General features: G+C 42.4%; 2 protein-coding genes across 3 annotated transcripts; one reads left to right on the top strand and one right to left on the bottom strand.

Annotated features, from left to right (window-relative positions):
* Positions 1 to 867: 867 nt before the first annotated feature.
* LOC116388154 (rab9 effector protein with kelch motifs) lies at positions 868 to 7,998 on the bottom strand. The gene is made up of 18 exons (XM_031855798.1): positions 7,859 to 7,998; positions 7,576 to 7,648; positions 7,397 to 7,439; positions 6,649 to 6,727; positions 6,465 to 6,553; positions 6,177 to 6,323; positions 6,006 to 6,057; positions 5,751 to 5,851; positions 5,277 to 5,362; positions 4,741 to 4,822; positions 4,556 to 4,641; positions 4,376 to 4,463; positions 3,872 to 3,920; positions 3,635 to 3,725; positions 2,906 to 3,006; positions 2,542 to 2,626; positions 2,328 to 2,432; positions 868 to 1,986 (listed from the first exon to the last, which is right to left on the bottom strand). The coding sequence occupies exons 1-18, from the start codon at positions 7,918 to 7,920 to the stop codon at positions 1,882 to 1,884; spliced, it is 1,524 nt and encodes a 507-aa protein (XP_031711658.1). The 5' UTR covers positions 7,921 to 7,998; the 3' UTR covers positions 868 to 1,881.
* Positions 7,999 to 11,669: 3,671 nt separating this feature from the next.
* mfsd14ba (major facilitator superfamily domain containing 14Ba) lies at positions 11,670 to 24,314 on the top strand. Of its 2 annotated transcripts, XM_031855786.1 has the most exons (13): positions 11,670 to 11,992; positions 15,627 to 15,725; positions 16,096 to 16,158; positions 16,280 to 16,407; positions 17,389 to 17,503; positions 18,194 to 18,412; positions 18,579 to 18,692; positions 20,382 to 20,453; positions 20,933 to 21,045; positions 22,101 to 22,198; positions 22,448 to 22,611; positions 23,715 to 23,914; positions 24,000 to 24,314. In XM_031855786.1, exons 1-13 carry the CDS (start codon positions 11,918 to 11,920, stop codon positions 24,283 to 24,285), a joined length of 1,746 nt encoding a protein of 581 aa, XP_031711646.1. In that variant the 5' UTR covers positions 11,670 to 11,917; the 3' UTR covers positions 24,286 to 24,314. The 2 variants fall into 2 exon arrangements, with proteins under 2 accessions (XP_031711646.1, XP_031711647.1); XM_031855787.1 differs by having other exon boundaries at positions 11,672 to 11,992; positions 23,715 to 24,089.

Below are 24,314 nucleotides of genomic sequence, written 5' to 3'. Positions count from 1 at the left end.
ATCCAGTCTTTGGTGTGATTAGCCTAGCTTAGCACAAAACCTGGAGGCAGGTAAATGCCATATTTTTATGTTAACAAACAACCAGCCTGTCTAGTGGTATTTTAGAGGTAACATTTGTGGGGCAGTAACTACTTTGGACAGATGCAAAACCAGAAAAATTACACAATTTTATAATTTGACATAATGCATTTTTTTACCAGTTCCTAGTTTAATAAATGAAATAATCTGGGTTAGCATACCTGGTCTCTTCAATTCTCCATTAGTATGAGGTGCCAACTTGGGTAGCTGTGCTCTTTACAGGGCTTTTTACCTCGTTATCTTACTGCTTTCATGTTTGGTCATCCTGAAATTCTGATCTTGCAAATGACAACAACAACACTTGGCATTTAGCAAATCAAATTGCAGTGGAGCAACAGGCAATTAGTTCCATGTGGCATTAAATCCACTGTAATTGCTAAAGGCTTCGGACATGTGTATTGTTGCTTTCCCACACCCGGGACATTTGACATTTAGAGTGTGGGGCTATCATCTCGGGCCAAGCACAATTAAAACACCATTTAAAACTACAATATCGAGCCACTGACCTTGAATTGTAGAATAATGACAAATAACATCAGCAACCAAGGGTTTTTAATGTCATGCAATAATCCAGAAATATATTGTATGTGTGGGCCGCTTATATATTTATATATAATTTCTAAATAACTCAGTACCACTAAAACTACACGATTTTTATTTTCTGAATGACACAATAACATAATGCATATGTAACCTATTATTAAGAAATATGTAATAGTTTTCTTCTATTTCTTCCCCTTTTCCTGTTTCACTTTTCAGATCACATTTTATTTCATGCACACTCAGTTTAAATTAATTAAAAATTCATCTAATTTATTTAATGTTTGAAAATGATTTGTCAATGTAAACAAATGCTTTTTGTGAATTGTATTTCACATCAATCCATTGCCAACTTCTTTGACTGGAAATAATATAAAAGCTGAATCGACAGTTAAGATAAATAAACATTGAGCAAATAAGGGCTATAAACACATTAAAAGCGAATGCTGAGAAAAACTGACAATGAATGTGGAAGAGGTAAGAAAGACTTGGATTAGGTTATAATATGAGATCAATTAATCAGCTCTTATTTTTTTTATCACCTCACTTCCGGTCATATTGCTGCGAAGTGATGCTCTTCACTCTCTCTCCCCGCCCCTGCCTCGCTCTGCCAGATAGTGCAACCGAGAGGAAATACAAGAACACCGACTGGCGCATTATACTGTTTTTCCCTGCTTAATAGTGATCCGCCCTGCTGTTGAATGCGACAGTGGAGGAGACAGACAGAGAGAGAGAGACAGGTAGATGGATACAGTACAGACAGACAGACAGATAGATATAGAGACAATCAGAAATGACAACTGTAACATTTCTGTAACAAAATAAGTTATGATACATTCTGTCTGATAGTTAAGGCAACATTTTGTTATTTAATTCCTCCTGTCAGAGCTGTGATGCTAAATGACTCATTTACACCATCTGAGCTTTGTAATTCAGTGTTTATTATGGCAGTCTGACTTCTGAATCAATTAGTCAAATGTTGTTTTCTATGACAGTGTTATGACCAGCTGTTGCACACTTAACAATACAAGATACAAACTTTTAACATTCTCTCTTTTTTTTTTACATATTACATATTATTATTGAAGGAGCGTTAAATCAAGGTTTTTTTCCACTGACAAAGGATTACTGACCTTTGTCAGTAATCCTCGTCAGAACAACAGGGTCCAAGAAATGAAAGCCAAAGGGACAAGACGATCTATCTATCCATCTATCTATCTATCAGTTTGTCTGTCAGTCTATCTGTCTGTCTGTCTGTCTGTCTCACATTCCTTTGAACTGCTGCATGATGGACAGAAGGTGCTCGCTGCGTTTCTGGATGCTGTTCTGCTCCTCCTTCAGCCTCTCCTGCTCCTGCAGCACCTCCTCCTGAGGACCCATCGGACAGACAGATAGAGGAGGGAGTTCATTTAAACGCAATACTCCCAAACATCATAATCCCCAAAATAGTTTCTTAGAGGTCTTGCACTGTGTTGTTTTACCCCCCAAAAAGTTTGTGTCTTGATCATTTTAAAGAAGTAGAAGAACTTAAAGAAGATCCACATGACCAAAAAATAAAAGGGGCTGGGTGGGGGATGTGGTTTGCAGGTTAACTCCCCAGTAAAGAAACCCTCCTGAGGACTTTTATGTACAGAGCAGCAACCAGACAGAAAGTCTATACAACAGGAAATGGAGAAGAGGCTGATGTGAGGTGCTGTGTGCTTACTGACTCTAAGTCTGCAGAGCTCCCTCCTCTCTCGGTCGTTCTCCTCGGCTTTCGCTCGGAGCCACGCCTCATTCTGAGAGCGATGTCTGTCCAGCATCTCCTGCAGCTCCTGACACACAATCACACACACACACAAACACATACACACACAAAACGTATGTTCAGATGCTCTGTGTTCCTAATTTAGCATGCTGACATGCATATCATGGAAATGATACCTGTTGCTGTTGTTGTCTGCCACCTTCATGAGCTTCTTTCTCTCTTTGCAGAGTAGCAGCAGCTTGAGACAACTCTGACCTCTCTCTGGGAAAAAGAAACTCAGCCGTGAAGAAATCCATTCAAGTAAATCAATGAATCAGTCAACCAGATGATCTCTTCAAAGTGACCGCAACTGTATCAGTTTTCTACTGAAGGTATACCTGTGTGTGAAACATTATTTTTTACTTGTATTGACATTTATGGTCTGATGTAAATATGCAAAATGTATTAATATGTATATTTTTTTGTTTAAATTGTTTAAATAATAATGAAATATAAATCAAAACGAACTAAACAAAGGTAAACACAGAGATGTAGATATACCGATCCAGTTTCTGGAACTCCTGGTCCAGGAGAGTGAAGGCTGTCTGGATCATTTTCATGGCCTGATCTCGAACTGCACTGAATTCTCTGTGGACAAACGCCTGCAGAAGGAAACATTACATTACCTGTGATATTATCAGTGTGAGCAGACAGTATAGGAACTACTACTACTGCTACTACAGGTTCTACTGCTACAATCAGTAATGTTACTACTTCTACTGACAATGCTACTACTGCTACACTGCTGCTACAACTAATGCTTCCACAACTACTGCTACTACCGCTGCTGGTACTACTGCTGCTATTGCTACATCTACTATCTAAGTACCACTACCGATGTTAGCATAAAGAGCATGTTGCTAACAGTTCTCTACTTTAAACTACTATAATCCTCTCTTTGTGGTGATGTGATGAGACTAGAATAGCAGAACAATTGTGTTGTCAGGCCACAGATGCAGCCGTAGCAACTTGCTGTGTGAAAGTACCTTTACTATTACTACTGATACTGCTCCTACTTTAACGTCTACTCCTCCTCGTCACAGCCTTTTTGGGATCCTGGCTAAATTAAGTTTTTGACCCATAAATCTTATCCACGCAGTCACTTCACCACCTTTACAATGCCACTGATTTGACAACTTGCATACAGGATGCTGTTGCAAAAAAGAAAATCTTTACTGTTAATCATTTTTTTAAATGTGGTAACCTCAATAAATTCATTGACGTCTTCACCTGTGCATTAGCCGCTGTGTTCCTGGACTGGTTGAACGGAGCAGACTCGCTCAGCTCGTAGCGAACGTTGGGAACCTTTGTGGGGGTGAAGCTGTTAACAGTCAAAACCAGAATGAAACCACGGTGTTAAAACTGAGAGATGAAACTCAGACAGAGCGTGACACGAGCTCTGAAACTGCAGACACACACTACACCAAGGATGAAACTCAAACACCGGTGTGTACAGCAGCTGCTGACCTGTGGCTGACTCCCTGCAGACCGAACTCTGACAGAATCTCCTTCATCACTGTGGAGAAAGAGTTTTCACATCTTCACAATGCGAGGCCCATACAACTACTTAAAAATGTTGTTGCGGTCCAAAAGTGTGTGACGTTCTCCCATTCGTACTATTCTTCTACACCAAAATCTATTATCCGGATTAAAATGGCCTTTCGTGGTCTGTTTCTGCCCCTCAGAGGATGAACCCTTTCATTTGAATGATCCCATGACCGTTCCTCTATCCAGCACCTATTCTGTATGTACAGTATATCGATGAAAACCTGTGTTGGGCATGGATAAAGAAGGAAAATGATCAGCAGGGATGGAAAAATGGTGGAAATATTGGCTTCTTGTGGCCATATACTTGAACTGCAATCCCCCTGTGCTGTGTTCCCAATAGCTACGATAAATTCGAGTTACGTTAAAAGTTGAATTCTGGCTTGTTTAAAGTACAAGGTATGAAAGTTTATATGATTAATGTACCTGGTTGTCTCTCTGACGGGTTGATGAGTTTCATCACTTTCAGGTCATTAAACTCCTGCTCCTCATTCTTCCCTCCAAACACATACAGCTGTCAACCAGAAGACAAAAAAAGTTTTATATTATAAGATGTGACAATGGAACAAATGATGCAACTTTTAAAATAATTAGCGGCACACTGACGCGGCTGTGGAGGATGAAGGCGCTGTGTCCGTGGCGTCGGGCCGGAGGAATTCCAATGTACAGAGGGACCTTCCACTTCATCTTAGCTGGAGGGAAACCACGTGAAATATATGAAAAGAGCATAACTCAATCCTTTGACTTTCTTTAGAATAACTCCTGTTGTCATTCGTCGGCGTCTCACTCACAGATACTGAGTTTATGGATTTCATTGGAAGGCGTCACCGTGCCGTCCTCATTTGTGCTTTTGCCGCCAAACAGGTAGATGTCCTCCATGGGATTAAACATAGTGAAGAATTACATTCATCATAATCAAAACAAACACCAACAATGAAGACAGAATCCATCAATGGGAGCTACTTATATTGATGTACGTATACGAGATGTCTTCCTCTCTGAATTCTTGATCTGACCGCTCTGAAGAGGTGAACCATTCAGGAAGCTCAGACACCAGTTCAATCAGCTCCTGAACCCTTTCCCTCGCTGTAGTTTAACCATGGCGACAAGCTTAAGAAAGTTTAACTGACATGAACTGCGAATGCGGTCGCAGCCGCCCTCCCTCACCTTGCTGTCTGAAAGCACTGCTGTATTACCAGTAAAATGTATTGTAACTACAATGCACCTGTGTGTGTGTGTGTGTGTGTGTGTGTGTGTGTGTGTGTGTGTGGGTGTGTGTGTGTGTGTGTGTGTGTGTGTGCGCGTGTGTGTGTGTGTGTGTGTGTACTTTATCATGGTGTGCAGTCAGTGTTTGTCCGCTGCAGGCTGCCGGTGATTCTCCCTTCACCTCCCACTTCAGCCACTGTAAGTTCTCTAAAAAACAAACGGGTATAACTCAAAGGTGAGTCTATGATCTGTGGAGACCTCAAGTCAGACTGTTTAATGTCAGGGTGTGTACAACCTTTAAAGAAATACACTCTGTATGGAAGTCCAGGACTGACTACATTGACGTAAAATCACATCATTCATTACAATATATATTATATTCCATTTAAATTCTACTTTTAAAATATACTGTATAGATTTTATTATCAATATTGATTTCAAGTCAAATGCATTTGTACTTGGAAGTATAATCCTGAGACGTTTAGAATACACTTTAGTTATAACTGGCAGATGAAGTGCGACCTGAACTAATACAAAACACCCGACAATCCCTCCGATTTTTGTTTCTATATGTTTCTGAATCAGAGTTTATTACCTGTGTTGAGAACATGGAGGTCTTTACAGAAGTCTCCACCTGCTTCATAACCTCCGGACATGAACACCTGATCTCCCACCAGAGCAAAACTCTGACCCCACCTACACACATACAAGAAACACACAAATGCTAAAGTTATCGTCAGTGTGTGTCAGCGTTGATACGACGTTAAAACCCCAGAGCATTGTCATATTATCCAATAAAACATTCCTGTCATGAATCCTCCCTCAGTGAAACTATTAATAAGCGTCTTACAGGGCAGGAGGCAGCGATCCGCTAGTTTTTACCGGCGTCCAGGTGAGAGACGCTGAAACAGAGCAGAGAGAAAACACACTCACACAGTTCTCTTTATACATCCATGGGTAAAAAACATTAACAAACAGAAGTACGGCCCCTTAATGAAGATGAGGATGATGATGTATGGACCTGTGTTGAAGACCATGAGGTCGTCGGTTGGATTCCCTCCCAGAATGCCTCCGTACACGTAGATGTTGTCTCCCACGGCAGCAGCGCTGTGTCTGAGGGTTCTGAGGGCCACGCCCCCGACTGATAAGCAATCCCAAGTCAGAGACACTGTTTTAAAGTGGTAATACCGTCACATTGCTGTTAGGCTTTATTTGAATATAACACTGAAGCAACAACAAACATAAAGCATGAGCACAGACCGAGCTGGACGTGTTTCCTCTTTGTCTCCACATGCTGTGACGTCCTCACCTATATCAAAGCTGAAGACTCCCGGGAGACACTCGGTGGCGTCGGGGCTGGACGCTCCTCCAAACAGGTACAGCTTTCCTTTCACAACACTGAGGAGGAAAGAAGATGAAGCTATGACAATAGATGGTCTCTGCTGTACAGTACTGCTGCTCAGTCCTGCAAGCTAGTCAGTGCTGGAGTTTACCAAAGAGTGTGTCCTGATCTGGCTGAGGGAACTTCTCCGCTCTGAGGAATCTCCTCCCACGACACATCATCAGGAGAAACTACAAACAACAACAAAATCTCTGGTCATTAGTTCTTTTGTTTTCAGTCACAGCAGCTCAGCTTCATAACAACAACAGTGTTCCTGGCAAGAATCAGAACCAGAACCGTTTATTGCCAAGTACGTTACACCAGTAGTGGCGTCAGGGCCACCAAGACCGTCTCTGCTGGCCGAGACAGAATCACAAAGTTATAGCTTTTATCATTTAATTATTTTTCATAAATACACTACATGTATTCTAAATATGTTCCCAGTAGCTTATTATCTCATTGCATAGCTACTCTCTTCTGTTCCGTGTTCTGTTCTGTGTTCTGTTCTGTGTTCTTTTCTGTGTTCTGTTCCGTGTTCTGTGTTCTTCTGTGTTTGTTATATATTCTGTGTGTTCCGTATTCTGTGTGTGTTTTGTGTTGTGTGTTCCGTTACATGTTCCATTCCATGTCCTGTGTTCTGTTTATGTTCTGTGTGTGTTCCGTTCCCTGTTCTGTGTTCTGTTCCGTGTTCCGTGTTTGTGTTCCGTGTTCTGTGTTCTGTTTGTGTTCTGTGTGTGTGTTATGTGTGTTATATGTGTGTTCCGTGTTCTGTTCTGTGTTCTGTTCCGTGTTCCGTGTTCTGTTCCATGTTCTGTGTATGTTCTGTGTTCCGTTCCATCTACCTACATCTTCATTTGTACCTGTTAGCATGTAGAAGTCGCTGAAGTAAACAGTGACGTCCTCCTAAATAAATGAGAAGAAATGTAGCAGACCATCACCATCCACATTCCATGATTCGACCATGTTTTGTTCTTAAATGTAAAACAGGCTGCTGTTTGTGACATCTCCTTGAATTAAAAACATAAAATGAAACAGTCACCTCTTGGTCGATGCTGGAGGCTCCTCCGGACAGAAAGGCGACGTTTCCTGCCACAGCTAAAGCATGGCCATGTCTGTGTCACCACACATTGGACAACACAAAGGTGTCAATCTAACAATGAGCAAACCACCCAAAAAACATCTTTCAGTTTCATCTCGACACCACTCCACTTAAAGCCTTAAATGAGTTTATGTCATCACATGGCTCAAAACCATCCAGCAGAGTGGATGAATCAGCAGTCTATTATTAGACTGCCATACACTTTAAAAATCAAGAGACCCACCTGGGACTTGGGGCTTCTCCCCTCACCTCTTTCTCCAGCCAGTGACCGCTGGCTAAAGCCATCTTGTTGGTTTGACTTCTTGGTTTTGTTGCTGTCTTTGTTTCATTGAAGCCGCTCTGAGCCACAGGTGAGTGTCAGACCACAGTCCGACAGCTGTCTCTGTCTCTGAGTGTCAGCTTACAGGTAACAATATACACTCTCCTCTGCAGGTGCCCTGTTGCCCAGCAACGCGTCCGAAACACACCGGAGCAGGTCAGCATTTAATAGGACGGAGTGAGAACACTGAGAAAAGAGGAAAATCAATCTTGGTTGCTGTCGTTGTTGCTTTGACAGAATAAAAAGAATGTATTCACAGTAAAAGTACATATGCATTATCAGCTTCACGTAGTACCACATTAGGCCTACACGTGTAGCATGATATAATGTAGCCTATATATGATAAGTGGGCTAGTAGCAGAAACTAACAATGATAGAATCAGTTTTATAATAGTTCAGGATTTTAAAGCTGCTGTGCTGTAAAGCAGAAGTTTATAATAGATTAAAAGTTTTGAATCCATGGCGGTCTAGTGGCTGTTATGGTTGCACAGCAAGTGGGGCCGGGGTTCGATTCCCGGGCTAGACGGGCCTTCCCTGTGTCAGTGTGGGGTTCTCTCTGGGGTTCTCTGGCTTCCTTCCTCAGTCCAAAGAGATGCAGCCTAGAGGTTTATTGATGGCTCTAAATAGCCCATAGGTGTGAATGTCAGCTGGGATCAGCTTCAGCCCCCCCCCCAACAGGATAAGCGGTTAGACCCTTCTCCCCTACTTAGCCTATCCATCTCATGTGGACTGTGGACACCGTGATGCTCTCATCTCTGTTGACACTGTCTCACATCTGACTTGTTTATTCAAATGTGATCACAGCTCATTACTGCCTGCCTCTGAGGCTTTTATTACAGCTCATATGGCTGTCTCACTATTCACAGCACGTTAAACCTATTATTATTAATACTATCATTATTATTAGCGTATTAGTATCCATTGTTCTCACTGGGTAGCGCGAGGCACTGTAAATGTAAATAGCAGGGGCTTTATTTCCCACCCAGACCTTTAAAAACATATATGACCTTGTTTTCATTTCCACTGCTTGCTTGCCTCTCCTGTGACCTCATATGGATTAAGCAGAGGTTTACAAAAAAGGTGACATCATTATATTATTCTTATTGTCAATAAACTGAATCTGGAAACTGAAATGTTTCTAGAATCAAACGCTGATCTCTAAAACGTCTCATTCAGCGTCTGATTCTCTGCCTATTGATGATGTAAGTCGACTGGTCACGTTCCCCACCGTCACCACTCTTTTTTTATCATGTTTTATTCATATACACGCGCACGCTCATGCAACCAACAACCTCAGCCGCCGACACGTGATATACACGGTCTGTTAAGTTCCGTGTGCCACTGTCAAACCAATCGGAATACAGTTTATTTTTCAAAGTAAAAAACATAGTTTGACAATTTCGTAAACACACATTTTTAGAGTAATGGTAATATACTTGATATGATTGAATGGCGTGTTTTAATAGGGTTAATATTTGTTATAGTAAAAAAATGAATTCAGTCCCAAAAGAAAGGGGTACTTTAGGCATATTTTTTTACGTAGCACTTTTATTGTGAGGGCAATATCTTATTTCCGGTCTGGTACTCGTTCTGTCTGCCCATTTTGAGATACCGAGCCGATCCCCGGTGCTCCTGGTCCAAATGATGCTACCTACAGACTCCTTCGTGTTGTCATTCCGTTAATTGACCTTATCTATACTATTCATGTTCTCGGGGTTTATAAATCAAACGCACCCTGCACGTGTATGTTTTCTGTAACGTCTAGGCCAAGAACCAGTTCAGGTCTTAAAAAACTCGGAGCAATCCAACCGGACCACATTTGCAGTCGGTGAGACAGGAAGTAGAGCGATTTGACTTTCAAAATAAATATTAATGTTAAGAAAAGAGGGGGAAACGAAGGATGAGGTTAATACTACATTAGTTATCAGGTAGTAGTCGATTAGTTGCGTAACACTTACGATTCTAGTTAGTGAATATAAATAAATCCCTGAATTTTGGACCATATACACAACATATATACACAACACATTTCTACCTGTGATGTAACCTGTAACTTGTACTTTTAGTCTTTACAAACCCGTTAATGTGTTCATAAAAAATATTTAAAATCCCTTAATACATTACAATCTATTAACTTAGGATAGTAAGCAACTTGATTTAGATTCTGATAAAGTTTCAGGGGTAGATTTATCATTTATTAAGGTTACTTTAGGCCAGTGGTTCTCAAACTGTGGGGCGCGCCCCTCTAGTGGGGCGCGGCGGTATTGCAGGTGGGGCGCAGGGGGAAATGCAGATTTTTTTAATTTCAAGAACTTTATTCATACCTGCAAACTTGTCGCTTCTCGGCGAAATAATTCGCAGTTTTGAATCAAAATATATCATCCACGTGAATCGTGTAGATCCCTAGAGGTTGTTTTTTTGGGGGGGGGGGTCAGCTGGCCAGCCAGCGTTTCTCAGATTGGAGTGAGACGAGGAGAAAAGGTGATGACGTGATCTTCGCAATAAAACATCTTTGATGTGACGTGTTGAGTCTTTGCCAATCAGCGTTCAGATGTCTACAGCGTCTTCATTTCCCTCCGTTACAGTTTAAGTTACGTCATGTTCCGTTACCGTTCAGACTTGCTGGGTTAAGTTAACGTCCACTGCATGCGGAACTTTGTCGACTGTTAACGTTCATCATCGTCAAGATTTAGTAGGAAAAAACGTAACGTGATGAAACATGCAACGTTTCGTTAACGTTAAACCAGAACACCGGCGCATCTGGTTGCAGGTTGTTTGTTTTAACTCAAAGTAGAATGAGGATGATACTGATGAGATGATGAGGTCAAAGAGCTTCAGGGAGAGGAGGCTGGCTGTAGCGCAGCTTGACGCAGGGCTGAGCTGTGAGTGGAGCTGGGCCTGGATAAAGGTGGAGGTGGGCCTGGATAAAGGTGGAGGTCTAAACAGACGTGAGTACAGCTTCCTGCAGATATGTGTGAGCATATGGCTCACACATATCTGCACTCATTTTGTTTAGTTTTGCACAGGTTGCACGTTATCGTTGTTTTGAAAAGATATGCAGTAAAACTCAGTAAAACTCTTTATTGCTAAATATTTGAACTTGTTTTGTTTAGTTTTTCACAGGTTGCACTTTATTATTATTATCTTAGAAAGATATTCAGTGCAAAACAGGTGAATTGCTGCCACAATAACCTATTTTCTGCCAAATATTAGTTATTTTTTGCACAGATTGAACTTTATTTGCATTGTTCTAACAAAGCGATTGCACATTGCATTTGTTTTTGTCTGATGGAGCAATCTGGTTTACTTGAAAGTGATTGCAATTTTCTTTATTCTATTATTTGAAAAAGCACAGATGGAGGAGTCAAAATGTTGTTATTTCAATAAAAGTTCAACATGGACCATTTTGTTACAATTTTGTTGGGGTGGTGGGGCATGAACATTTTTCTTCCTCCAAAGTGGGGCGTGACAGAAAAAGTTTGAGAACCACTGCTTTAGGTGATTGCTCTTCCACAGAGTCAGTTGCCACAGAGACATATTGAGGGAAACTGCAAATTAGGTAGGCTATATTCAATTTTAGAAATGCTTGGAAAATGTTGGCCTCTTGATTGCAAATTTGGATTTTATTAATCTGGAATTTGGTCAAAATAAGATAGATAAAACAAATGGCGCTTTTAATTTGAAAAGACGCTGAACACAAACCGGAAACACTGTCATGTTTGTGTCCAACTTGATCGTGTGAGTGAGCGCGTACAGGCGAACTGCGGACTGACCTGTCGGCGGATCTAAAGCGAGACATTGTGGACAATAACGCCATCTCAACACGGTTAATATTACTCTTATCTACCGTTAGCTCGGTTTAGCCTCTTCGGGGCTACATAAGGACGAACCCTGGAAGAACCCGGAGAACCGCGGATATCTACGCGTCATGGATGCTTCGTGACCCGCGGCAGGTGTGAAGAGATGCCGGGGGAGCAGCCGGCGGGAACCGGGCGGGTGGTGCTCGTTAAGAAGATCATCATGAAGGACGGAGCTCCGGTGGGTGGATATGAACCGGCATTTTATTCATATTATATTAATTACCCATCAACCTGTACTAATAGTTTATCCTACATTAATCCAGGAGATGTTATATATATATATATATATATATATATATATATATATATATATATATTATAATTCTGTAGCCTGTTATTATGTCCATACATTTAGAATAGGCTGTAATTTATGTTAAAAAACAGCAACAAAAACGGTCAGTGTGCGTATGACATAACATATGTTAAAACATATGACGTATGGCTCCTTTATAAATTCAGTGGTCATTTAAAAAGCAGACAACACAAATAACCATAAATAGCATCACTTCACATTAAGATGCTCGAAACAGCCCCAAAAATAATCTATATTGACGGTTACTAGACACAATGTTGGAGATGATCAAATGAATGGAACACTACAGAGAATATGAGCCGAACCGAGCAGCTCGGGTCCAAAATGGCTGTGTTTAGTAGGATGGAGATAAGTGTGTGCGTGTGTGTGTGTGTGTGTGTGTGTGTGTGTGTGTGTGTGTGTGTGTGTGTGCGTGCGTGCGTGCGTGTGTGTGCGCGCGGGTTTAATGTGGTCCACAGACAGCTCAGCTTAGTGTGAGGATGATGGTCAGGATGGATCCGTTATCTGTTACGTAACAGCCTGAGATACAGCGAGGCCTCATCCAAACCCTCCCCAGCCTCCACGGCTCCGTCAGCGTCCATGACAACAATTTCATTATTTTAACACCACCCATAAAACAATAAATTAAGAAAAACGTAGTTTGCATTTAACTTAAACAGACACTTAGTATTAAAATGGCATTGTGTCTCAAATATGGCATGTTGTGTTGTTACCACGTCTGGCAAAAACAGTGTGTGGTTCTTGCTGCTTTTTGATATAATTTTTAATATAACAGGAGACATCCTGATTGGCTTTTTTTCTCTCTTTTTTTTCTTTTACATTTCCAGGCTTTGCATTGATTGAACAATAATGGATCCATTGGAAAAATGAATGAATGAAAATATTTGTTAGTTGCAGCAAGGCAAGAAATAAGATTATAAAACATAAAGAGGCCTAATATTATACTACCCTGAATTCAAAATGGACTATAGTCTAAATATACACCAGGTAGAGCTGAAACATATACAGTAGTAGTGATTGTTTATTTATTGTATATATATTTTAAATCACATCAGATCAAATTGAATCATTGATAATCATTGAAATATTTTTTATGCAAAACAATTGCATTAAAATTCCCTGCACTTCTGAAAAGCAAAGATTTACAGATTTATTTTTCTATTGTAATAGAAATATATGAATAGTTTTTAATTAAATTGGGGGGGTAACCTCAGCTACGTCATAGCCTACAGGGTAACATCAGCTATGTCATAGCCTACAGGGTAACCTCAGCTACGTCATAGCCTACAGGGTAACATCAGCTATGTCATAGCCTACAGGGTAACATCAGCTACGTCAGAGCCTACAGGGTAACGTCAGCTACGTCATAGCCTCCAGGGTAACATCAGCTACGTCAGAGCCTACAGGGTAATGTCAGCTACGTCATAGCCTACAGGGTAACCTCTGCTATGTCAGAGCCTACAGGGTAACGTCAGCTACGTCATAGCCTACAGGGTAACATCAGCGACGTCAGCGCCTACAGGATAACATCAGCTACGTCATAGCCTCCAGGGTAACGTCAGCTACGTCATAGCTTACAGGGTAAAGTCAGCTACGTCATAGCATAGAGGGTAACATCAGCTACGTAATAGGCTACAGGGTAACCTCAGCTACGTCATAGCCTCCAGGGTAAAGTCAGCTACGTCATAGCCTCCAACATATCCTCAGCTACGTCATAGCCTCCAAGGTAACGTCAGCTACGTCATAGCCTACAGGGTAACATCAGCTACGTCATAGCCTCCAGGGTAACGTCAGCTACGTCATAGCCTACAGGGTAACATCAGCTACGTCATAGCCTACAGGGTAACATCAGCTACGTCATAGCCTACAACATAACATCAGCTACGTCAGAGGCTACAGGGTAACCTCAGCTACGTCAGAGCCTACAGGGCAACGTCAGCTACGTCAGCTTACAGGGTAACATCAGCTATGTCATAGCCTCCAGGTTAACATTAGCTACGTCAGAGCCTACAACGTAACATCAGCTACGTCAGAGCCTACAGGGCAACGTCAGCTACGTCATAGCCTCCAGGGTAACGCCAGCTACGTCATAGCCTACAGGGTAACATGAGCTACGTCATAGCCTACAGGGTAACATTAGCTACGTCATAGCCTCCAACGTAACGTCAGCTACGTCATAGCCTCCAACATAACCTCAGCTACGTCACAACGTACAGGGTAACTTCAGCTACGTCATAGCCTCCAGGGTAACTTCAGGTATGTAAATCATGGGATCACCGAAGTCAATACATCACTTGCTGTTCTTTTGTTCACAGAAGGAGATCCATCATTCACCATTTTCGTTATATCAGGATTATTTAGACAAGTCATTGTATTGTAATGTTTTTTAAATTTAAATAAATAAAAGGTATCAGCTGTGTTGAGGTATCAAAGGCAACCAGAAACTCAAGATATAACGGAGATCTTCATCCCACTAATGGACTTCCTCTCAACAGGAGAGCGGCAAAGAATAACTCATTATCTAAAATATCACAGTTAGTGGAAGCTGTAATTATTCAGGCTAAAGATAGTAAATATCCACATGACCACCTGAATCCTGTGTATCCATGTCGGTACGCTGACAATCATTTCCTGTGTGGCGCTCCACTTTTATACTATTTCAATCAGCCAAAATGTTTAACTGTTAGAAAATGTGTTTATTTCCTAACCTGCTAACAATTGCCTGTAAACCTTAATATAGTGGCATTATGCAAAGGTTAAAATCTGCATGTTTTTATATGTTCTTCTGTGTGTTGATTAGACTCTTGTTTAAACAATGATCTTTTGCTTGAAAATGAATGAATGTTGAGTCTAACCCTTTCACAATATCGAAGTTTGCTTGTTAGTTATCTGGGTTTGATTTCTGAATGACACTGCCCGTTAAAGCCATACAACGCTGGGTCCAATATATAATTCCTAGTAAAAATGTTGTGCTCATTAATATTCCGCCCAGCTACAATGCACATTAAGTCTGAGTCATATTCTCACTGGTCAGCAATGGCCCAAGCCCTAGCGACGATGACAGTATTTCGCTTTTTATGCTTTTTGACAAAAGAATTGAAAGTTTTGAGACAACAAGAGGACGGGGTGTTTCAGCGACTGACATTGTGTGTTGTTTTTTTTGATCTATAACAAGGATTAATAAAACAATTCATGCACATCCTACAATACCCATAATTCAGTCTGATACCACCTTTCTTTAGGCTGCATGGAAACAACCGCGTCTTTTAAAGTCCTCCCACTCAGCGGGCTTTCTGTTGTCACTTTGTAGTTTCCAGGTCCAAGCCGAGGGAACCGTTAGGATGTCATTGTGATGTCATCAGGAGGATTTTTTATTTTTTTGCAAAAAAATAAAGTAGTACATCCAGACGAATGACTGAAACCATGATGATAAACTGACCGTCGTGTGCAAAATAGGTGGAGTGGCCCTTTAGTTGAAATGTGTCTGTGTGTGTTTCAGCTCCAGCAGGGCATCGGCAGGCCCAGTGTGTATCACGCCGTGGTGGTGATCTTCCTGGAGTTCTTCGCCTGGGGATTGCTCACCACGCCCATGCTCACTGTGAGTACCACTGTGTGGTGAAGGGGGGGAGGTCTGCATTGAGCTTAAAAGTAGATCTGGGTATGAATGATGTTTGGTGAGATTTTGGTTTTGGTGATCCAGATATTTCCTGATTTAACCAGGACTTTGTTTATGGTGCTTTTTGAGTACAGTGCCTTTATCATAGTAACTGATTCGTCCAGGTATAACAGACTGTCGCTGATAGTCATCCATAGTGCATGCAGCCACAGGTACAGAGGTAACTTTAGTCTGGAGTTGGGGGTGTCACTGCACTGAACCCACAGGAGGATAGCAGTTTCTTTTTTTTTTTGCTTTAACTGTGAAATCTGCTAGTTTTAGTGATCATCGTTGTTGTGGCTTCTCTTCGTAGGTTTTACACGAAACGTTTCCCCAGCACACATTCCTGATGAACGGCCTCATTCAGGGCGTGAAGGTAAGAACTTCAACACTTACTCATACTATAGATACCGATACATTTTAAAAGAGAACTTTAGAGACACTTCAGCTGGCGATGATTGTTTACTTTGCCACTGACTCCGCCTCTCCATGTCAAGGGTCTTCTGTCCTTCATGTCTGCTCCTCTGATCGGTGCGTTGTCGGACGTGTGGGGCAGGCGGACCTTCCTCTTGGTCACCGTCTTCTTCACCTGCGCTCCGATCCCTCTGATGAGGCTCAGCCCCTGGTAGGACCCACAATCATGATCAATGTCAGAGTGAGATAGAGGTACAGTAGAGCTGTGAAGTCAAAGGGAGACACATGGAGAGCCATAGAGGTGTGTTATGAACTTGGACATCAGAGTTCTAATGAGGAAGTGACTTTAACTTGCGTTCTTTCTAATGGCCATCAGGGGGCGACTCCTCTGGTTGTATAGAAGTCAATGAGAGAATGACTCTACTTCTCTCTTGATTTATTACCTCAGTAAACATTGTAAGCATGAGTTTATGGTCTCAATCTCTAGTTTCAAGTCTTCTTCAATACAGCATGATGTTCATTTAGTAAATTATGGTCCATTTAGAGTCAAACAGACCATAAAGCAGAGTATGCTTGAGGGCGGGCTTACTGTGATTGACAGGTTGCTGCCACAGCGTTTTCATCTTCGGACTTTAACCCTTTCACAGTGTGTTTGTTTTCAGTTCAGGACATTTTTGTCGTCTAAAAAATATCTTATTCAGCATTCGGTTGTACTTAGCTCCGCCCTCTCGTTTCAGTTCCGGTTGCAAAAAACCAAGATGGCGACGGCAGAGTTAGATTAATTTATTCAAGTTGATTTAAAGCAACTGAGTGTAGAATTTAAAAGGAATATATTATTGATAGCTATGTTTTCGTTTTAGTGTGTAAACACCTGAATCCTACACACGGCTCCTTTAATTTAAAATGACTAAAGATAATTTAATCAGATGAATCACTTTATTCAAATTAAGGATTTTGTTTAAGGATTAAAAAAACATTTTAAGGTGGTGATATATGAATGTAAACCAAAAGAAAGACAGTTCACAGTTCATCCCAAAGGGGTTGGATGAGGTAGAGGTCAAGTTATTCTGTGCAGGCCAGTGAAGTTCCTCCACACTGGGGGAACCCTTTCTTTTCTGGCTGAGGTGTAAAAGTTGGTGCAGAAGTACAAGTTCTTGCACTGTTAAGCGTTTCTCTCTGACCCTCTCTGTAGGTGGTACTTCGCCATGATCTCCATGTCCGGAGCCTTCTCTGTCACCTTCTCCGTCATCTTCGCCTACGTTGCCGATGTGACGGATGAAAGAGAGAGGAGCACAGCCTACGGCCTGGTAAGGGCTCCTGTGTGGTGTGTTGTCAAACTAGATGTATACATCTTAAAAGATGAGCCTGTTTTTGTCCAGTGCTTTAAAAGCCTGTTTAAAGGCTAAAGCCTGCACGCTGCAAAAAAACTGATTTAACAGTTTCATTTTTCATTTTCACTGCAGACCAACGCAGGAGGCGGTGTACTGTACACTGCATACCTTCTTCGTCAGTAGTGTGTTTGTGTTCGCCTTTGTGTTCGTTGCCGATTAGCAAATGTTAGCATGCTACTGTAGCACGCTAAACTTAACATGCTAAACATTATACCTGCTAAACATCAGAACATTTGAACATTTCTTCGAGGGAACATAAGTCCTAACCCCCGTTGACATACAAGCGTATTAGCATTCTGACATGAGCATTTAGCTCAAAGCACTGCCTTATAGCTGCTAGCTTGGCTATTTAAACTCTTTTTTGATTGACAAGGTTAGACAATGTGTTTACGAACTTGATCACATTAGACGGGTTTCATAACCTCTGTCGTTATTGTAATGACTGTAATGATATGGAGCTCTGTCTACGTCACAGAAAAAAACGCTAAAATTTGGCTTCAACAAATGAAGTGCAGCCTTTACTGTGTTTTTCCGGCATTTAACATCCATCGTCTCTCTCTGTCTCCGTCCCCCTCCGTTTCCCCAACCCCCCCCCTTGACCCCTAGGTGTCAGCTACATTCGCGGCCAGCCTGGTAACGAGTCCGGCCATCGGGGCGTACCTGTCGGCCTGGTACGGGGACAACCTCGTGGTCCTGGTGGCCACGCTGGTCGCCCTGGCCGACATCTGCTTCATCCTGCTGGCCGTGCCCGAGTCTCTGCCGGACAAGATGAGGCTCAACACCTGGGGGGCGCCCATATCCTGGGAGCAGGCTGATCCCTTCACCGTCAGTAACCAACAACTTACAATACAGTATCTGATTGGTTGATTTGTTGTGTTTTAAAATGATATAGTGGATGTGAGTCAGATTTCATTCCACAGACTGTAACCTTGACTCTTTCAGTATTAACTAACAGTAGCTGTGTTGTATTTCCTGTCTCTCTCTCCTTCAGTCTCTTAGGAAGGTGGGTCAGGACCCGACAGTCTTACTGATCTGCATCACTGTGTTCCTGTCTTACCTGCCGGAGGCCGGACAGTACTCCAGCTTCTTCCTCTACCTGAGACAGGTGAGACACTCTGCTGCCTAATGCAGTGTTTTCTTAAGAACACTAGGATTACTGCAAGTACTAACCATATTAATGCTGTTGTTAGTACAACTGCTTTTTAAAGTCAATAAGTGTGAAATTAAAAGATTTTTGTGGCACTTGCGCTATTTGTTTGCACCAATTATTGGGACATAACATCAACAATAGTTTTAATTTGAACTAAACTAAGGTATGTCAAATACTTACTCGACTTAATACGTTATTAAACTTAAACATAAGAAAGTTGCCTGGTAAGGACAGTTTTTTATCTCAGTGTAGCGCCCTGCTAATTTGTTTACATGTTTTTTTTAAATGTCTATAAAACAGTACTTTTGCATTTGTGTTCATAGTTTGGAAAAGTACTTATGTGTCCAACAGTTCGAGTTGCCCTTGAACCTCTCCTATCCTTATAGTATTGGTTGGTCAGGTGTGAAATGTGTTGCCAGCCAATCAGAAGAATCTGATGAGACTCTGGGGTAACCTACCGCGTTCTCAAGGGGGCGGGACTAAGGACCGGGACGCGCGAAGAAAAAAAACAGAGAGCGGAGAGGAATGACATGGTGCACTGTTGTTAACGTCAGAAACACGGACACTGGACAATGTGAATACATAGTAGAGAACTGAAAAGATAGTATAGAAGTGTTTAACAGGAAGCTCTAACTGTAGTGAGGTTTTCTTTTCGGGGAGACGAGAAGGCGGAGAGGACAGTCGTGCTAAGGGCTCAACGCGGATGTTCGTGGAGTAACGGTGCGGCTCTGAAGAGGAATTAAGTGTGCTGCTTTTCATGGTAGTTTTCTGCTCGTGACTTCAACTGACGGAGCAGAAGAGGATTTCAAAGCACTAGCCTGTTTGCAAGGTTAAGAAATCAAGTCTGAGTAACCGAGGAACAGTGAGTAGCTACACCACAGCTGTTCCTTCAGGATTTCAACTGAGCTCCAACAAGCGCGCCAACGTACTGTCACACGGACTATCACATCCTTGGTATTATTATTGTGTTATATTGTATGTTTCTGTGGGTCACAATGTTGATGTTAAAATAAATGTTGACTGTTAAATATCCATTTGTGGAAGTAATGTATGTCAGGGCTACATAGGAATGCATGGGAGTTTGAACTCATAGGACAGTATAGCTGTATTAAGCTAACCAGGCCTCTCTGCACATTAGACAGATGTATATTCGTTTAAATTGATATTGTAGGCACATTCCTAAATTCTATATTTTCGTAGACCCTCTCCAATTCAGCTCCCATGCAACAGGAGTATAATCTCAAGATCCTGAACTAAATTTGAATTGAATAGGTGGGCTACATCAGTGTACACACTTTAATACAACTTTTCAACAGCAAAACTCCCTCAATGTGAAAAACAGCTCTGCTGTGGTGGACAACCGTAACATTTTGTTAAATAATCTTTCCATTAGTTTTGATAATTCTGGTTGAAAGCCCTGGTAAAGCTCAGACCTGCAAGTTGCATGTCGTTCGAAATCCACATTGCACTGGTGCATGCCGGCCAAGCCTTTTATGAACGTCCTTTACACATACGCTGAAATGTCCGTATGTATGGCAGAAAGAGTTTAACGTTGTGTCTTTGTGTGCGTGAAGTAAGGTTAACAATGGGCTCTTTAGAAAGTAGCAAATAAACAAATGTCTGTCTGTCTGTCTGTCCCTCCAGGTCATAAACTTCTCCTCCACCACCATCGCTGTGTTTATTGGAGTGGTGGGCATTCTGTCCATCGTAGCACAGGTAACACACACACACACACACACACACTGCAGAGCATGAAGAGGATAAACCCAATTCACGCTCGGCATTTCTAGTGTCACAAATCTGGACTTAATTTAGATGTCATTTTATACAACTTTACTTACATGTACCGATATAAAGTATGTGTCTTCATTCATCTCATTACAATTCTACTAGCATCTGTCTTCAGTTTCCTGCAATACATGCAAAAGAAGAATAACTCTGCACGTTAGCAGTTTAGATAACAGAAAGACTGTTTAGCTAGTTGTTGATTTTACACAAACACATGAAGGACGTGTGATCCGAATGTTTTAGATGAATATATAATATGTGACAAACCGCTTATATGAAAAGTGTCATCACATGCTCATACTAGCAGCTTTTACTACTTTGTAATGAATTAGACATGTTTCTTACATAAGTACAAGGCTTGTACAAACTATTTGTAAGAATCCGCTCCTCTGCCTCTCCCTCCTCAGACTCTCCTCCTCACACTGCTGATGAGGACTCTGGGTAATAAAAACACCGTTCTGTTGGGGTTGGGCTTCCAGATCCTCCAGCTGGCCTGGTATGGCTTCGGATCAGAGCCATGGTGAGATCGGATGCTAACCCCCTACTCTAATGTCATCAAGAAGCCAAATAGAGCGAGTAGAGTTGTATATTAAAATAGAGGACATGGTTAGGAATCTGACGTGATCAGTACAGATACCTAATATCCTAAACATTGTTTATTGGCCCTGACCGGATAATCAGACTGATGTTTTTGTTGATTGACATGTTTGTCTGTGGAGGAGTGACGTAGAGACGCCGTATACGTCTCTGGTAGCAGCAGCAACCTGTCAATCACAGTAAGCCCGCCCTAAAGCACACTCTGCTTGATGGTCAGTTTGACTCTAAATGGACCATAATGTACTAAACGAACATAATGCTGTATTGAAGAAGACTTGAAACTAGAGTTTACAATGTTTACTGAGGTAATAAATCAGTTTAGGACAGTTTTTGTATTAAAACAAGAGCTCTGTAAACTGAGTCTTAAATGTATGCTTAATGGTTGCGTAGTGCTGATATGCTAACAGAGTGAGGCTGAAGCTATGATATTTCATTCTAACACAACCCAGTCCGGCTGCTTATCTTACATAGTTTGTATATTTTCAAACAGAACGTTGCATGCCTTTTAGGATCAGGACTTACCGTTGTGGATGAAATGTTACGCTGTCTTGGTGATGTTATCCAGCACAGAGCAGGACAGAGCTGCTAACGCTAGCAGCTAACGCTAGCCTACACTAGCATTCAGTTAGTTGATGATGTACTAACTCTTAGTTACAGTTACTACTGCAGTACGGGAGCTAACTGCAGATCCATGTGCATGGATTCAGCATGGAGAGAACTCTTGACAGGCTACAGTAATGTTAGCTCTGATTGGACAATCTCCATTCGGGGGAGGGGTTTAGCAGTCAATCGATTCAACATTGCCATAAAATATATTTTGTCGAAAGATTAATCACAATTTATCTAAAAAAAATGTATATGAGAAATATCAAACCGATGTCAGATGGACGAAATCACAAAAAGATCAGACATATACACTTTGAACTGTGTGTGTGTGTGTGTGTGTGTGTGTGTGTGTGTGTGTGTGTGTGTCAACAGGATGATCTGGGCAGCTGGTGCTGTAGCAGCGATGTCCTCCATCACCTTCCCAGCTGTCTCTGCTCTGGTGTCACAGTCTGCTGATCCTGATAAACAAGGTGACAAGAAAATATCTGCTCTCCTCTGTCTCCTACCCTGTCCTCTGTCTCATCTCCTCTCCTCTCCCCTCCCCACATCAGATCAATAGATCAGTGTGTTATTATGGATTTCTCTGATGGAACTTTGTATTACTAAACCAGGCAATGAAATATATCCCCTGGCAGCTAAATACATCATGAGATATATGATATGAGATATGTCAGCAGCAGCATGTCTCCAATAAGACGACCCCCGTCCTCCCCCTGCAGGTGTGGTCCAGGGCATGATCACAGGGATCAGAGGTCTGTGTAACGGTCTGGGTCCGGCTTTGTACGGATTCATCTTCTTCCTCTTCAATGTGGAGCTCAACACCCTGGACCCCATCCAGGGAGAATTCAACGTGGACCCCCTTCCAGTGCAAAGTCCCGCTGAGGTATAGTACACGCTGATGTACACACCAACCCTCTGCACCAGAGGTTCACAACCTTTCTAGCTGATATTCGCTCTAAATAGTTTGAGAGTGGTCTCTATAGAGGCCGATCGCAGGAGCAGATGAGATGACGCCTCAACTGAATTGAAACGTTTACAATGAATACTCTGAACGGCCACGTTAAATGAATATACGCACCGTAAATGAACCTAAAGACCGACGTGTCTATCGATGGTAGCTTTAGCGTTAGCTCACTGCAGCCAATGAATGGTGCAGGAAGGAAATCAATGAGTCTCCTGATGTAACGCCGAAGTGGTAAATAATGTTCTAGTTTTATAATGTCGATCTAATAGTCATATTGTGCTGGATGTAGCAGAAACAATGTAAGTATACAGGCAGTGGTGTTTTACACATTAACAGTAAATGTGTGTGAACTGCCCGACTATAGTTCTGGAGGTCTGTCGACTCTGAGATCTCTAGTTGTTGTCCTTCTGTCCTCCCTACTGTGCTGTGTATCTCATATTTTTTGGTTTCATGGTTTCATTTGACTCACATTAGCTTTCCTGCTTTGGCCCTGTGTCCACATTGCACCTGTATGTTTATAGTTTTGTTCCCGTGAGCATCAAATGGAGGACGTGCTTCATACCTCGTATGGATGAGCTTGTCACCGCTCATTCTGACAGCTGTAACGTCAGAGCAAAGTGACACAAGGCGTACGATGGTAACAGCACAACACTTACCAGCAACATTCAATGTCCGCCCGGCCGATCTGCTCCGACATTGGCTTTCTTGGTCTGTGTTGTGAGAGCGTATGTCCTAAATGTAGAGCTCAGGATAGACGGACACGGCCAGAACGAGTTCCTGCTCAGAAACAGGTGCTTTGTGGACACAGACCCTTAGTCTTCCTCTCATTCATGAAGATGTTTTAATTGTCTGCACCTTGTCCTGCAGCTTCGTCTGCTGAATGAGCGACAAACCTTCAGTTTGCATGTTTAATGGAGAAAATAAGAGCAAAATTGCGATCTGCTTTAGTCAGCTGTGCTCCAGATCAGATTGGAGAAAATGAAAGGGGAAATAAAACAGATCTTTGTTTCTCTCTCTCTCAGCGAGGCCTCATCCCCGGCCCTCCCTTCGTGTTGGGGGCGTGCAGCGTGGTCTTCGCCTTCATCGTCGCCCTCTTCATCCCCGAGAAACCCTCCCGCTTCTCCTCCTCCGCCTCCCACCTGTCCCTCGGCGACAAGCCCCAGCTGGACAGCAAAGAGTCCATGTCCTCGCTGGCTGGCGTCCACATTAACACGCCCCTCCCGGGCAGCGACGAGGAGGCCCCGCCTTCCGCCAGCGACGAGGACTTCGAGCCGCTGCTGCAGGACAGCGTCGTTTGATGGAGGGCGGGGCCTCCCATCGCGGCTCGACCGATCGGCATTCCGTGCTGAACCAGTGACACGTTTTCTTTGCTGCAGGGCAGAACTAGGTGTACTTTTTTTTTGTCAGAAGATGGCGATTGGCAGCAAGAAAGCTCCAATGGCCGTTTGCTTTCGTAGCCAGGAGGCGGTGCTACTTCAGCCACCAGGAGCAGAGGATGTAACATTTTGTGAGCGACCAATGGGGATGTTTCTTTCACAAGGGAGAAAGATGTCGTCCTACAATTTGACAGAAGAGACGAAGACGAGGATTTGACTGCCAGAAAGAGGACGGGGGCCGACAGG

The sequence above is a fragment of the Anarrhichthys ocellatus genome, unplaced genomic scaffold (genome assembly GCF_004355925.1).
Source record: "Anarrhichthys ocellatus isolate YVR2014 unplaced genomic scaffold, GSC_Weel_1.0 scaffold16, whole genome shotgun sequence".
NCBI classification, from domain to species: Eukaryota; Metazoa; Chordata; class Actinopteri; order Perciformes; family Anarhichadidae; genus Anarrhichthys; species Anarrhichthys ocellatus.
This window is presented reverse-complemented; position numbering and strand designations above follow the sequence as displayed.